At 60.2% G+C, this 15,202-nt stretch overlaps 1 protein-coding gene across 5 annotated transcripts in view; it reads left to right on the top strand.

The window, feature by feature from the left end:
• The window catches only part of ADAMTS10 (ADAM metallopeptidase with thrombospondin type 1 motif 10), a 118,032-nt gene that overhangs the window by 13,819 nt on the left and 89,011 nt on the right, over positions 1-15,202 (top strand). For 4 of the 5 annotated variants that reach the window (XR_012896730.1, XM_075903178.1, XM_075903175.1 and 1 more), the window contains exon 2: positions 12,112-12,509. Coding sequence is in view for 4 of the 5 variants with exons in the window: in XM_075903178.1 (XP_075759293.1) it covers positions 12,389-12,509 (121 nt within the window). In the remaining variant the exon portion in view is untranslated. The remainder of the gene's footprint in view (positions 1-12,111; positions 12,510-15,202) is intronic. The other variant, XM_075903177.1, reaches the window with a different exon arrangement.

The raw sequence follows: 15,202 nt of genomic DNA, 5'->3' as shown, positions 1-15,202 counted from the left end.
GGGGAGGGGGCGCTGCCCACCTAGGGGCTCTGTCCCCAGGAATAACGGCCCTTACACCTCCCAGGGGAGGCTCTTGACCCGCCGTGCAAGGGGGCTGCAGAAATAACATGAAGGAAGCAGGGGCACAGATAGGTTAAGTGATTCCGCCAACATCATTCAGCAAGTCAGTGGCGGAACAGGGAAGGGACCCCAGGGTTCCCTGTCCCTTGTCCTTGTTTCTGTTGCTTCCCACTACGGCGTGGTGCCTTCCAGCCCACACTGGGGAAGTGAAGCCCTGGTTTCCTGGCTAACCAGGGCTGGATCCTCAGCAACTTCTGCCTTTGCTCCCTGCTTGGGGCTGCTTGGGGAGGGAGAGAGGGGGCCGAGGGGAGTCCTGAGGAGAACAAGCCCTCGCAGGCCACCAGCCAGGGCAGCTCTGGAGAAGCAGCTCGTGAGCAGCCAAGCCACTGCAGCTGGGATGCTCCGAAGCCTCCCCGGGGCGGCTTGGCCCCTTCCCAGAGCCAGGAGGATGCAGGGAGCCGGCAGGCCGGGAGCCGGGAAGAAACGGGACCAGCGTTGAGGGTTCAGCTTCAAGGGGCAGCCGGCAGTGTGGTCCTGAGAGGCTTTTTCCAGGCCTGCTCTTTCCCGCTTGCCAGGCAGGAGGCCAGAGCCGGCTGGGGTCCCTGCGGTCCTCCCTCCCTGTCAGCGCCTCACGACCTCTCCGTACAGCCCCCTCTGCGTCCAGAGACAGCCCCAGGCTGGTGTGGCCGGGCGGCCGGCTGGCTGCTACCCTGCGCCGGAGAATGGAACGGTGTGGCGCACTCAGCGCGATGGCGAAGGCGCTCGGACGCTGCCCTGGTGGGCATCGGTAGCAGCCCAGTGCTAGACAGCCCTCTGCACGGGGGCGGGCAACGGAGGTAACCCCCGACAGGCGCACACCCCAGTCATGTCTGGAGCCGGAAACCGATTCCCCCACGGGACACTGCTCCTGGCAAGAGGCAGGCTCCCTGGCTCGTTCCTCCAACTTGTAACAAGCAACTTGCTAACCGTGAGCCCTGCGAGACCTTCCCGAGAGGCAAAGCTACTTGGTGGGATTTGGACTGGGCTAAAAACTCAGGAGAGGGCTCCTTTTTCCTAACACAACAATTACATTTCATTTTGAACAGCCCCGTGGTTTATGATTTTTCACTTCAAAACAGACCTCGTGCCTCTCATCCTGCCAGAGCGCCAATCGGATTCAGCCACACAGTGCCATGTGGCTGGCTGTTTCAGCCGCGCGGTGCCACGTTGCCAGTCGGGTTCAGCCTCGTGGTAGGAATAAGACCCTTTGAAGTAGGAATAAGACCCTCCGGAAAAGGGCACTTTTTCCGGAGGATCGGGGCCAGTCTAGACGCTCTTTTCCGGCTTTTTTAAAAGCCGGAAAAAAGCGGCGGACATTTTTATTTAAATGCCGCGGGGGATATTTAAATCCCCCGCGGATTTCCCTACGACGACTCGTGAAATTTACATGCCCCTTCCAGAAGAGGGGCCAGTGTAGACGTAGCCCATATGTATAGTCGCCCATTGCTGAGTCTGTAACGCTGACGTACCTGGCCACGCCCCCTGGCTGTGTACGATTAGCGCCCCGCCCCCCTTCCCCTCCCTCCATGGCGGTTCGGCCGAGCGCTGCGCCGCTCAGCTGGGCCCGGCGAGGGCGCCACCACCCAGCTGGGCCCGGCGGGAGTGCTGCAGCCACAGAGGGAGAGGAAGGGGGGGTGGAGCTGGCCGGAATGGGGGCAGGAAGCAGAGCTGGGGGGAATCGGGGGCTGTGGGACTGGAGGGGAGGATAGGGGGGGCCTGGAGGAAGGGGGGAGGGAAGCAGCGTTGGCGGAGGGGGAGGAGGGCTGTTTCAGGGGGCCGTGGGACTGGCCGGCGGGAAGCTGGGGGGGGATGGGGAGCCGTGGGGCTGGATGGGAGGAGGGGGGTGGGACGCAGACCTGGCGCGGGAGGGTGCAGCCACTAGCCGCAGCCGGACCCCAAACGGCCGCTTGCCGCCGCTTGCTCTCTGGCCGTGGCCCAGCTGAGTGGCGCTGGCGCTGCTCTGCTCTGCTCAGCTGAGCCCCGGTGGGACAGGAAGGGGGGTGGGGCGGTGATGTACGCTGCCGGGGGCGGGGCCGTGTACGTCACCAGCCCCCTTGCTCCTCCCGCCGTGGCGCTGAGTGGTGCGCCCCTCAGCCTAGCCGCCACGGAGGGAGGGGAAGGGGGTGGGGCGGTGACGTACATGGCCAGGGGGCGGGGCCATTTACGTCACTGCCCCCTCCCCCACTGTGGCTCTCAGCTGAGTGCTGCACCCCTCAGCCGGGCTGCCGGGGGAGCCAGCAGCGCAAGGGGCTGTTTGGGCTCCCCCGGGGTGGGAGGGGAAGGGAGGGCGGTGATGTACATGGCCCCGCCCCCTGGCCACGTACATCACCGCCCCGCCCCCCTCCCTCACGTCAGCCCGGCTGAGCAGGCAGCACTCAGCCAAGTGCCACGGGGGGGGGGGAGGGGAAGGGGAAGGGGGGCAGGGAGAGGAGGAGAAGAGAAAGGGAGAGTGAGAGGCAGGAGGGGGAGAAGAGAAAGAAAGAGATGAAGAGAGAGGCAGGAGGCGGAGGAGAGCTGGGGGGGGAGGCAGTAGGAGAGAGAGAGAGAGAGAGAGAGACAGAGACAGAGACAGAGCGAGAGAGCTTAGGAGAGAAGATCTGAAAATCCCGTTTTATGACGGGCTACTTGGCTAGTAGAATCATAGAACCATAGAGCTGGAAGGGACCTCCGGAGTCATCGCATCCAGCCCCCTGCCCAAGGCAGGACCAACCCAACTCAACCATCCCAGCCAGGGCTGTGTCAAGCCGGGACTTAAACACCTCTAGGGTATGTCTACACTACCCCGCTAGTTCGAACTAGGAGGGTAATGTAGGCATACCGCACTTGCAAATGAAGCCTGGGATTTGAATTTCCCGGGCTTCATTTGCATAAGCGGGGAGCCGCCATTTTTAAAACCCCGCTGGTTCGAACCCCGTGCAGCGCGGCTACACGGGGCTCGAACTAGGTAGTTCGGACTAGGCTTCCTATTCCGAACTACCGGTACACCTCGTGGAATGTGGAACGAGGTGTACCGGTAGTTCGGAATAGAAAGCCTAGTCCGAACTACCTAGTTTGAGCCCCGTGTAGCCGCGCTGCACGGGGTTCGAACCAGCGGGGTTTTAAAAATGGCGGCTCCCCACTTATGCAAATAAAGCGCGGGAAATTCAAATCCCAGGCTTCATTTGCAAGTGCGGTATGCCTACATTACCCCGCTAGTTCGAACTAGCGGGGTAGTGTAGACATACCCCTAGGGATGGAGACTCCAGCCCCTCCCCAGGGAACCCGGCCCAGCGCTTCCTGCCCGCCTAGGGGAATAGCTTTTCCTAATGTCCAACCTAGACCCCTCCCACTGTAACTTGACATTCAGCTGCATCTTCCCTGGGCTGCAAGGAGCGCAGCCGGTTGACGGGGCAGTTTGGGTGACGGTGGGTGTTTAGGAGACATCTTGGAGGAAGGAAACTCTCTGGCTGGGTGGTGTCTGCCTGGGATACCTGCGGCCCCAAGCTCCTCCACCCTTCAGGTAATGACCCTCCCAGCCCCCGGTGTTTGGGGAGATGCTGGTGCACGGTGGCACGCAGACTAAGGCCCTGGCTACACCAGTGCTTTTGTCAGTCGGAGGTGTCATATTACCGAATTGGAGGGAAGCAGCCAGATCGCTGCTGCACCCCTAGGTGGGGGTGTTGGCCCCAGAAATTGGTATAAAAGGGAGCCATGTGGGGTATTGAATGGGAGCTTATTGTTTGTTGATCTTATGTACGCTATTTATGTGAGTGTATAATGTCTGTGTGTGTAGGTAGGAATCTGTAATCTGTGTGGAAGCTGAATATTTCTCTGAATGTGGTTAAGCATTGCTATGGACAGGCTGGTTAGCCAGGCCCTGTAGGACAATGGCACTTGATGGACCAAGGACACACCCAAAGAATGGGGGCTGTCACCTGAGAGCAGCCAGCAGGAAACACAGAGATTGGCCTCTGACCAGGTGACCGGCTGCATACAAGAAGAGGCCAGGATGGAGGTATAAAGAGGCCATGTGGTCGATGCCATTTTGTTCTCAGCTCAGCACTTCATCCCAGAGGCAGCACTGCAGGGATCGAAGAGCCTGGAAGACCTGTGAACCCATCCTGATCCTAGGATGTGCAACAAGAACTTTTAAATCAGCAGCTGTAACATCTCTGCTAGAGCCTGCATCGAGGACTGGGAGATTCGGTGCATGTAACGTACTATTCTTTAACAACCTTACTCTCATGCTTTTCTTTCTTGTGATAATAAACCTTTAGATATAGATTCTAAAGGATTGGCCCAGCGTGATTTGTGGGTAAGATCCAGAGGGTAAATTGACCCGGGATCTGTGGCTGGTTTCTTGGAACCGGACAGAACTTGTTTGGGGTAGGTGGGATTGGGTGCTAGGACCCCCCACCGGTGTATGAGGCCCGGGGCCATCTGGGGCACGGATATTGCTGGGGTGTCGGAGGGGTTTTGCTCGGGAGGCTTCAGGCAGGCTGCTGAAGCGCTCTGTGGGACTGGTTTGTGGCCTGTTTGGAGAGGTCACCAGTCTGGGGGCTGTAAGGAGCCCCGGATTCGAGCAATTTGCCCTGAGCGGACGCCCTCAGCTGTGCCCAGACACGGCCCGGTCCGTCACAGAGGTGTGAAAAACAACCGGCCGACTGACACACGTGTCAGCGACAAAGGTGGACGGAGGAAGGGGAGGAGGGGGGCTGCTTTCCCGCCGACACAGCGGCCACGGCTCGTTGGGGGTGGCTCCGTTGTGCCGGCAGGAGAGCGGCCGCCTGGGAGAGCTTGCCTGCAGCCGCGCAGCAGTGCCGCTAGGAAGCCCCCAGCGCCCCGTGGCCTGGCTGACCTGCCCACGGTGACCCCAGAAGCGCGTGACAGAACCGGGAATCGGAGCCAGGTCCTGCGGGTTCCATGCTAGCCCTCCGGTCCTTCCCCGGGCTGCCTGCTCCTGATCCCACCCCCGCCCCCAGCATCTGGGCAGCAGACTGCTTTGGGGAATGGCTCCGGCCTGCGGTCCTGCCGCCCCGCTGTGCCCATTCATTCCTGGCTTAGCTAAGAGAGCAGCAGCAAACATCTGCCTGGAAGTGCTGCATCCGGGGCTGCCTGTCCTTGTTTTCGCGAGCTGAGGCTGCCTGGCCGGCCGGCGTGGTGGAGGAAGGGGGCCAGGGAGGGGCTCACAAGGATTTCCTCCCACCAGGGCACGCTGGGCACGGACGTCTCTCAGTGCGGGGAAGGGACACCTGACCTCAACACCGGCAACCCTGGATGAGAAGCCAGGATCCTGCGTCTTTAAAAGCATTCGCGCTCCTCGCCTCTGCACTAGGAGGCACCTTGAACCTTCCGCTTGGGCCAAATTGGAGCCCCATATGCTTTCTATTAGCTTCCCATCCAGCCTCCCGAGCCAAAAAGCCAGGCTTTCAGGGAATTCTGTCTGCAGACCCGATGGTGAAATTAGTTACAGTCTTTCTTTCCTTGCTTGCTTTCTCCTAACTTCCCCTTAAAACTCTTCTGCCTCCAGGGGCAGACAAGGCCGGCTGGACTCCAGCCACAGTTCCAAGCGTACCCCTTCTTTCGCGGCTCTCCAAGGGGCTGGGTTTCTGGCGGGGCCGTCTTCATTGTTTTCAACAGAGCCCTGGATCCAGGCAGCCTTCTTGTACTCGCGCAGAGTTCACACAGCGAAAGCCACCTTGGCACAGACAGCTGGGGAGTGTTAGCTCTCCGGTGGCGCCTGCCAAGTACAATGAATTCCTAGGAAAGGAGCAAATCGGAACCGACCCAAGTGAGGCAGGCACGAGGCAAGGAGAGGTCATGCTGTACCCTGTACCTCATTCCTGCCGGAGGTGGCCCGCTTCCCAAGAGCCAACAACGGTACGGCCACCCCCAGGCCCAGATCTGGGGTCCACCGGCCTGCTTCTGCCTGTGGATTATTGACATCTTGAAAGCTCAGACTTGAAACTGACGTGATGGAAAACTTTATACATAGCAAAGAAACTGCGGAGCCGTTGGTCTTCTAGCCTCTCTCCTCCTCGGCTCCTTGTGCGCCTCGTTTGGGGTCTTTCCCTCCCAGGACAAAGGCCCATTGTGGGTCTCAGGAGCGGAGTGCCGTGCCAAAGGGGGTTGTACCACCCTGTGCATGAAGGAAGCAACCCGGGGGCCCTTCCCCCGCTGCAGTTCAGGGGGGTTTTGCTGCCCTGGTTCCCAACCTGCGGGGCTCAAAACAGCCCTTCCTCCCTGTGAGGTCAGGGGTTGAAGGGTTTCCCTGGCTTGGCAGCCTCTGCCAGCCTTTGATCTCTCCGGGAAGGAGGGAGCTGCTAACAGGCATGGGGGGGGGGGGAGGTCAGAAGTCCTGGCCACTGCAGCGCAGGGTCCCAGGGAGGAGACAGGAAATAATAGCAGCTTTGAGGAAGCTGGTTCCACAGCAGAAAAACAAGCCGGAGGAGGAGCGTGAAGCCCGGGGGAACATGCCTCAGCCGAGCGGCTTTCTGTCCAGAAACCCTGCAAGTGGGGCAGAGTTGAAGCGCTGGAGTCTGCGAGCTGCCCGGAGTCTAAAAGCGCTGGCTGAGGAGTTCAGGCCACGCTGGGCTTGGGCCTTTGCTTCCCTTTGTCACCAGCCTTGGGGGACTCGTGACGGGCGAGCTCCCGGCTGCTGCGGGGGTGGGGTCGCGGGTTCCGTTCACTCTCCGTTCACCAGTGCCTCTAGGGGTGGGACGCCGCGACACCGCTGCCTGGTGACCCCGCAGCCTGGGCCACGTGGCCCTGTGTTCTCGGCGGGGGGGGCAGTCCTGCCCCCCAGACCTCTGATCGCTCCGTTCTTGGGAACCCAAGGTCCAGTTCTGGCCACCGGTTCTTCAGCCATGTGCTCACTTCACAACCGCGTGGTGGTCGTTTCTACGGCGGCGGCGAAGGACAATTGGGTTCTATCCGTGGACTCTTGGCGTTTGAACCCAGGGTGTGACGGCTCGTCGGGGTCCCTCCGGTCCTGCATCCCCGTAGCAGTGAGAACAGGCTCCGCCGGCCAGTAGAACAGGGGGGTTCATCGCTCCTCCAGGATACAGCCCAGCACAGACGTGAGGTGGCTACAGGAGTCAGGGCCAGGATGCCTCAGACCCCTGGGGTTAGGGGATCCATCGCCCCCCAGACCCTCAGCTTAGGCTGTTTCCTTCACGTTTCCCAGCCAGCAACTTCCTCGCTCCCAGACCCTGCCCCCAAACCAGGTGTTGGTCTCTGCCTCCCTCCCGTTGTCTCTCCCCTGGGGAGCCTTGTTGTCTGGTCCTAGGTGTCTGGGCTAATACACGTGGTGTGTCCGTGAGAATCACACAGCGCAGCGCAGGGAGCCCCAGGTCACAGAGCAGACAGCCCCCCAACTACGTCACTTTGGGTTTGTGACAATCTTCTGGCATGTGTGAGAAGACAGAACCTTGCAGAACCCTCTGGTGAGAACCCGAGAGCCGTAAGGGACGAGCTCTGGGGGCCGGGCAGCGAGGGGGACCTGGTGCCAGGAATAATCGTCCCCGCTCTCTGACCAAAGAAAAGTTCATTCAGTAACACGCCGAAGTAATCTCAGGGACACGGCACGTTGGTGGGACTCGGGGGTGGTTGGAATCTTAGCTTCTCATTCACCATCTGTAGGAGTGGCAGCTCAGACAGCCACAAGGGGCAGCTGGCCAAGGCTGGGTTTAACTGCTAGCTGGAGTTTGCAAGGCTTTGGGTGGGAAGACAGTGACATCCATGCAAGGACACAAATTATCCAAGGAGCCCGAGAGGCCAGGAAGGACAATGTTGCATGTGGTGGCTCTGAGGTCTTGCAGTGTGTGGTGGGGTGAGCTGGGCCCAAAGGCCCCCTACAGGAGATCTCGGGGCTCTGCCACACCCATCCCAGGAAAGGAGCAGCGGAGAGGTCCTCCAAGCAGGCTAGAATGGCTACAGGGAAAGCAGCCAATCAGGGCCCAGAAGGGCCATATAAAAGGAGCTGCAGAACAGAGCCTCAGTTAGTTACTGCTTGGAGCTGGAGAAGAAAGGACTGTAGGTCTGAATGCCTGGAGAGCTCACTGTGGCCAGGGACCGAGGGGGAGCTGGATGCTCTTGTCAGGCTGCTGGGACTGAGCCAAAGAGAGTTTGCTAGCTAGGACCAGGAGACCGTTGAGAGAGCCCCTGGCCAGCTGCTAGGACTTAGTAGGGACTGAGCCTAGGTAAGGCTGCCTGAAGACAGTGTCTCCAGGGAGGAAGCCCTGGAGATACAGCCCCACACTAGGGCTGGACCACTTAAAGATGAAAGCCCCGGGAGGGCTAGAAACACAGCCCCGGTGGATGCTATGCCCCCGAAGGGGCCTGTTCTGATTAATGTGCAGACAGCGTGTGACTCACTCGGAGCACTGAGGCACGGTAACCCGCCTGAGAACCGCCCAAAGGAGTCACCAGGACTGAAGAATGCAGACATGCAGAACCAGAGGGGGGCACTTGCGAGGGGTGGGTGGCGGCCCCATGACACGGTGCTCCCAGGACTTCATCAGATAGGAACAGTCCAAATCCATGGGGCTGGAAGTGGAGTCCCGGGCCCCTCGTGTGTCCATCTGGGCACCTGGGAGTCGTCTTGGATATGTGTGACCTGGCCTGAGATGAGCCTTCTCTGCAACCAATGTCTCTGTCCATGGCTGGTCACGGTTCTCGTCCGTCCTCCGAGAACCCGGGTGACATGAAGGGGGAGGGGTCGATGCCGATGGAAGGTAGGTGGCCCAGGGTCTGGCCAGATCTCACTGCTTATGTGTGTGGCCTGTTTCTTTTACGATGTTCTGAAAGCTGGCGGGCGTCACGAGCCCAGGGCCAGGCTGCTCTCAGGGGGCGGAAAGAGCTGGTGCTAGCCCAGGTGGCGAGGATCCCTCGTGCCCACTCCAAGCTAAAGACACGGCCTGGAGCTGGCTGAAGGAGCGACGCGGAGGCTCCCTGAGAGTCGCTAGGGAGGAGAGGGTGGAGCCGAAGCTCTGGGCCAGTTTCTCAGAGGAGCTGCTAAGGCCGCGCAGTGAAACCGGGAAGCCTTGGGGACGCCGGCATCATGCCTGGAGCCTGTTCCTCACCGTTCTGCCAAGGGATCTTTGCTTCTTTTGGAGATCCCAGGCCAGATGTTGCTGGTTTCGCAGGCCAAAGGGCTGGGCTCAGGCAACTTTGTTCTCTCGCCGGGGACTTGCCCGCATGGAAGCGGGATGGGAGTAACTCCGCCGCCCCCCCCCCCACCTCCGGCGCGTGCTGCTCACCGGGCAGTGGGCGGAGTGAGCTGAGAGGCCGGGGGAGCCATGGCATCAGTCGTGTCTGTCATGTCGGGGGTCTCCAAGAAACTCACCAGTTCCAGCAGCTCTGCACCACCTCCTGTTTCTCCCCGATTCCCTCCAGTGTTCGCAGATACTTATATATACATCTCAGAGATTTGGGTGCCTGTCTGCGAGTCCGTCCGTCTGCCTATCTGCGAATCCGTCCGTCTGCCTGTCTGCGAGTCCGTCCGTCTGCCTGTCTGCGAGTCCGTCCGTCTGCGAGTCCATTTGCTCAAGAACTTCTACATGGGAACACGTCTGCACGTTAGAGGTGATACGGGGGATCCCTGCAAGCTGCAGAATCGCTATTTGCAGATCTCCTGTCCTGGCATGGGAAGGGCAGTGGGGGCCAGATCTGCGGCTCCCGTTATTTGTGAATTTCGCCATTCGCTGGAGATGCGGGAATGCTTCCACAAGTAGGAGGGAGAAAAATTGTTCCCCTTGGCCTCTGAGGACAGGATAAGCAGCAATAGGCTTAAACTGCAGTAAGGGAGGTTCAGGTTGGACATTAGGAAAAACTTCCCACCTGTCAGGGTGGTTAAACACTGGAATAAATTGCCTGGCAGGGGGGAGGTTGTGGAACCTCCATCCCTGGAGATATTTAAGAGCAAGTTGGACACACACCTGTCAGGGATGGTCTAGAGGGCGCTGGGTCCGGCCGTGGGGGCGGGGGACTGGACTCGATGACGTCGCGAGGTCCCTTCCCGTTCTAGTGTGCTAGATTCTATGACTCCACCACGAATGGCTTTGGTTTTCCTGTACTCGACACGGGACATGTGGAGTCAGCTATTGCTGGGGAGCACGTTGGGAATTCTGTATCCTGTCGTTAAGCTGGTGCAGCGTTGGTCAGTTGCGAGGCCCATCCAGACAGCGAACAGAAACGAAACCAGGCGCCCTGTGTAAATATCCAGCCTGTGTAAACGCCTTCCCCCCGCCACCAACTGTGCGGACGTGATCCATATGCCAGGAATCTGGCCCTGACACTGTCTCGGGATGGGGGAGTCCCTGGGCCCTGCACCCCGTCTGCAGCCAACGGGACTCTCAGGCGGCCGGTGGAACAGGAGGTTTCTTTGCAGGGACCCAGCGCAGCCCAGGACCACGAGCAGGCCGTATTATTCCTCTCGGGGAGAAGAGGTCCCGGGCCCTTCTCCCCCCTTTTCTGCTCTAAGCCCCTTCCCCAGGCCCTAGCCCCGCCTCCCCCTTTGTTCCCGTTCAGGGGCCCAAGGCGTGATTTGCTGTCCCCGGGCCCTCAGGACTGCGAGGCTCTACGTTCTGCCCCAGTGAGTCACGCCCAACCTCCCTGTCCTCGTTCAGATAGCGTTGCAGTGCCCAGGGAAACTGAGGCAGGCACTCACACATAGTGTCATTACAGAACCGTGCAGGACCACAGAATCACATCCACCCCCCAAGGCAAACAGAATGAGTCCAGGGGCAAACAGAATTCATACAGTCCCCGCTACGGCACAGACGCAATTCACAAATAATTTCAAACGACAAAGTCGATCCAGAGTCTGATCTATTTGGAACAGCTCAAAGGGCAAAAGGCACTGGCTGCATTGCTCAGCTCTACCCACCCCCTGACGGAGGGAGCTGTGCTCACGATACTGTGACCCATGACAGCAGGGATACTCACACTGCGATTCACAGTGACAGGGGGCTTTCTAATGCATCTCCTGCGGCTCTCTGAGGCTTTAGAACCCACGTGACTGAACATATGCAAGTCAAGAATGACGTCACACAGCTGGCTCTTTTGGCTAATATTGCTCGCTGATTTGGCTGCTGAACCACCGATATTTGGCTATCACTGCATTACAGTCAACATTTGCCTGCTGATACCATTTGATTGTGTCATCTATTTCTTTTTTTAAAGACTGAAAAGATTGGTGGTGTCTCAGATGCCACTGGGTGGTAAGTGTTGGTAAATACTGACGTTTTCGTGGAGACCACTGGGGATCAAATAGAGCATATGCTGAAACTTCCAGCCCAATTCTTGGGGCTGAAGATGGTCTGGTCAGAAGCATCTGACCAGTGGGTTGCTTTCTAGACGCCAGTTGCCCATGATGAGTTACGTTCCCCGTTAGTGGGCACATGGCATGCCCAGGGGAGACTCTCAGAGGGTGCGGATTTGAACTCAGACCCTCCACTGCACCTTCTGCCTTCCACTTCCTCTCTGTCCTGTTGCTCTCTTTTGAGAGCTCGGCGGCTGCACCAACCACCTTGCTGTTTTTCTGAGGAGCTTCTCTGAAGTGTCAGCGTGAGCCTCCCGAAAACATTGCTGCCAGGGCAGCAGTGCCGTGCATGCGTGCGTCCGTTGGTCATGTAATAGATCAGATAGATCTGGGGCCTGATTCCCCCTTGGCGTCACAAAGACAGAAAAGGGGGTGGGTCTCGTTTGCACTAGGACACCACTTTGGCAGGGCAGCGGGGCCTCCAAGTGAGCGCAAATTGCAGTTCCCATCGTGTAAGCCCCTTTGCCTGGCCCTAGTGGTACGAGGGACCTCGGCGGGGTACTAAGGGGGCACAGAGAGGCAGTCACTCCTCACTGGCGCCGAGCACGACACAAGGGGCAGGACACCAAAGAATCGGGCCTCTCGACTCGGGGGCTGTAACGTGCCGTGAAACGATGCGGTGGATTTAATTTGTTCTCTTCTTCCTGCCCCCACCTCCCTCTTCCTTTCCTTCTGTCACACCCCCTTCCTGCCCACCCTGCTTTGCCCAGCTTCCCCTGCCTTTTTCTCTCCCTCCGTCCCCTCTCTCTCCCGCTTACGCCGCTCCCCCATCCCCTCTTCCGCAGGGGCAATGCCGCCAAGGGCCGTTGCTTCCAACTAGCACATGCTGAAGCCGTTCCGCCGGCCCGGGCCCAGCGCGCCACAGAGGCTCGATCGGCTTCGCCGCTGCAGCTGAGGATGCCTGGGAAGGCCCCGAGGACTCCTGTGTCTGCATGAGCGGTGGCCCGAAGAGAGACATGTTGGGACAGAGCCCTTCCGGCTGGTACAATGCTCCCCACGCTGAGACGAGCATCCCTCACCATGGCAACCGCTTGGAGGCTCCTGACGTGCGCTCTCATCCTCACCACAGCGGCGGGCGGCTCCCCCGCTTCCAAATTCCACTCACAAGGTAGGGTTGCCCTGGGGGAGGGGGAGGGGGGCTGGAATTGCGCGCCACGATGGTGCACCGCTGGCTCTGGGGTGGGACGCGGCCCTGCTGTGCTAGGCCGAAGTGGGTGTCGCCCGGGGGCACTCCGGGGTCTACTCATCAAGGTATCGGCCTAGTTCTACAGCCCTCGCCAAGCCAGGGCCAAGGAGCGTTTCATCCGGCGACTTGTTTGCAGCGCTCTGTGCTCCGGAGGCCGAAATGTCCGAGCGCTGCTGATCTGCCGCTTGGTTCCAGCGTATAACGCTGCGGTGAAGCGGAGCCTCTGGCATTTTTATGTCTGGCTTTGTGAGCAAGCGGCTCTAAAGGGAGGTGGCGCAGGGGTACGCGAGGCGAGCCAGGAGGGCAGTGTCTGGAGGGGGAGAGCCGCTGAGCTAGGGAACCACAGACTCCCGCTGCTTGGCTACAGCAGGGGACCCAAGAGTCGACTCTTGCTCCGTTTAGACTGCAGGCTTCTTTTGGACAAAGCTTTTCCGGAAGTGACCTTCTTCCGAAAGAGAGCGTCTACACAGCAAAAGCGATCTGCTTTCTCGAGAGTGTCCAGACTCAATGGAGGCTCTCGCATGTGAGCTGTGATTGCGATGGACAGAGCGGCCACCAGGGCACCTGTGCTTTTTCCTCTTTCCTCTTCTTGCGAAAGAGCTCCCTCTTCCCCGTCCACACGCGCCTCTTCCCGGAAGAGCTCTTTTGCACAAAGGCTTCTTCCTCCTAGAAAGAGGGTTACCAATGCCGGAAAAAGCCCTCTGTTCTTTCGATTTCTTTGTTCGAAAGAACGTGATTGCAGTGTGGACGGAAGTGAAGGGTTTTTTCGGCAAAACGGCCATTTTTCTGAAAACACTCTGCAGTGTAGACATACCCTGGGTTACGCCTGGAGCAGTTATAGACCCTTCTCTGCATGGGTTGCAACCCAGCACTGGGCCAGGAATGTCGGGTGCTGGGGCTCATGGCTGCAAGGGGATCGGGGGAGCAGTGGGGGGGCTGAGGCAGCTTCCTGCTAGTCCTGGCACCGCAGACTGCGCTGCGCCCAGAAGCAGCCGGCAGCAGGCCTGGCTCCTAGTGGGGGGATGCACAGGGCTCCACTGCCCCTGCCCCAAGCGCTAGCCCCACACTCCCACTGGCTGGGAATCTGCTGCCGGCTGTTTCTGGGGGCAGCCTGGTCTGCGGTGCCAGGAGAGGCAGGAAGCTGCCTTAGCCCCCCTTCCTCCTCCCTCCCCGCTGCACCGCTGCCCGGGAGCCATTCAAGGTAAAAGCCTTCTGCCCCTGCCCTGCCCCCCCAAAGCTGGAGCCCCCTCCCATACCCCAAAGCTCCTCCTCAGCCCCAGCCTGCAGCCCACACTCTACTCACATTGTGTCGGGTTGTGGCATCGATGATTTTCTTCTACTGGGTCATGAGAAAAAAAGTGTGAAACCCGCTGTGATCCGGACTTTAGCCAGTCCCAGGTGCTAGCTGGAGAGAGGCCGGGGTAGCCGCCTGTCAGCACTTCAGGGGAGCGGGGCATCCCAGGCCGAGTAAGAGTTTCAGAGGAAAGCGCCTTAGGAAGAAGGATGCACACGTGTGTGCACTGACGTGTGCTTGTGTGTCCACGGCCCAATCTGTGTTTGTGCGGATGGCTGCAGTTGTGGGGGGGCTGGAGGGGCTAGCGCGTGCTTGCATGTGGGTGGGGATCTGGGTCCCTTTGGGAACATGCATGTCAGCTGGCGGCGACCGTAGGAGGGGGTGTATAAGCCCGTGTGTGGCTACGGAGCTGGGGGCGGCGGTCTGTCTGGCTGTATGCGGTATGCCCGGGCTGAGGGCAGCGAGGGGACCCGAGGCTAGCGCGTGGGCCGCATGCGTGGCCGTGAGATTGTCGTAACCAAGACGGTCTCCCGGGCGCGGGCAGCTTTCCCCCCGCGCGGGCTGTGCCGAGGGACCCGTCGCAGCGCTGGGCTTGGCTGCCGAGGGGGCGCCCGGCTCCCACGGGCAGCGCCGTGTGCGACCCGCACGCACCAGCCCTGGCTCCACGCGGGTGTGAGAACCAGGAGAATCTGGCAGCTTTGTGCGTGGGAAACAGTAAATGGAGGGGGTGGGGGGGCGATGGGCCGCAGCTGCCCCCCATGCAGGTTTATCCCTCGGGAGCGGGGAGCTCCTGGTGATGGGGGCTGCAGCCGGGCTACATTTGGGGGGGGCTGCAGCCGGGCTACATTCGGGGGGGGCTGCAGCCGGGCTACATTCGGGGGGGCTGCAGCCGGGCTACATTCAGGCCCCTTGCGACAAGCCGGGGCTGCGGTTGGAGCTGCGGGTTGCGGGGAGGAACAAAGCGCAAAGCACTGCTGGGTTATGGCCACGGTCTGAGTGCCTCCTCTGTGCCCTGCCCCCGCAGAGGCAGGCAGCCTGGGAAGGGGCAAACCAAGAGGTGACCAGAAGCAGAACCGCCGCCGCCGCCGCCGCGCCAGTGGATCCGGAACCAGCCTGGCTTCCGGTGCCGTTTGCCAGACTCCGTGTTCTGGGCTTCCTGCGCCAGGCAGCTCGCCAGCTGCGTCCCCCCTTCCCTGCCCCACACACGCTGCAGGGCCAACTCCGCGACCTCCCCCAGGTCTGCAAAGCACCTCGGTCTGACCTGGACCCCCCCACACTTCCAACCCTTGGCCCCCGCGCAGTCCAAACCCACAGTGCCCCA

Source organism: Pelodiscus sinensis, chromosome 19 (genome assembly GCF_049634645.1).
Source record: "Pelodiscus sinensis isolate JC-2024 chromosome 19, ASM4963464v1, whole genome shotgun sequence".
NCBI lineage: Eukaryota > Metazoa > Chordata > Testudines > Trionychidae > Pelodiscus > Pelodiscus sinensis.
The sequence above is the reverse complement of the archived record's forward strand: the minus strand, read 5'-3'. Positions and strand labels throughout refer to the sequence as shown.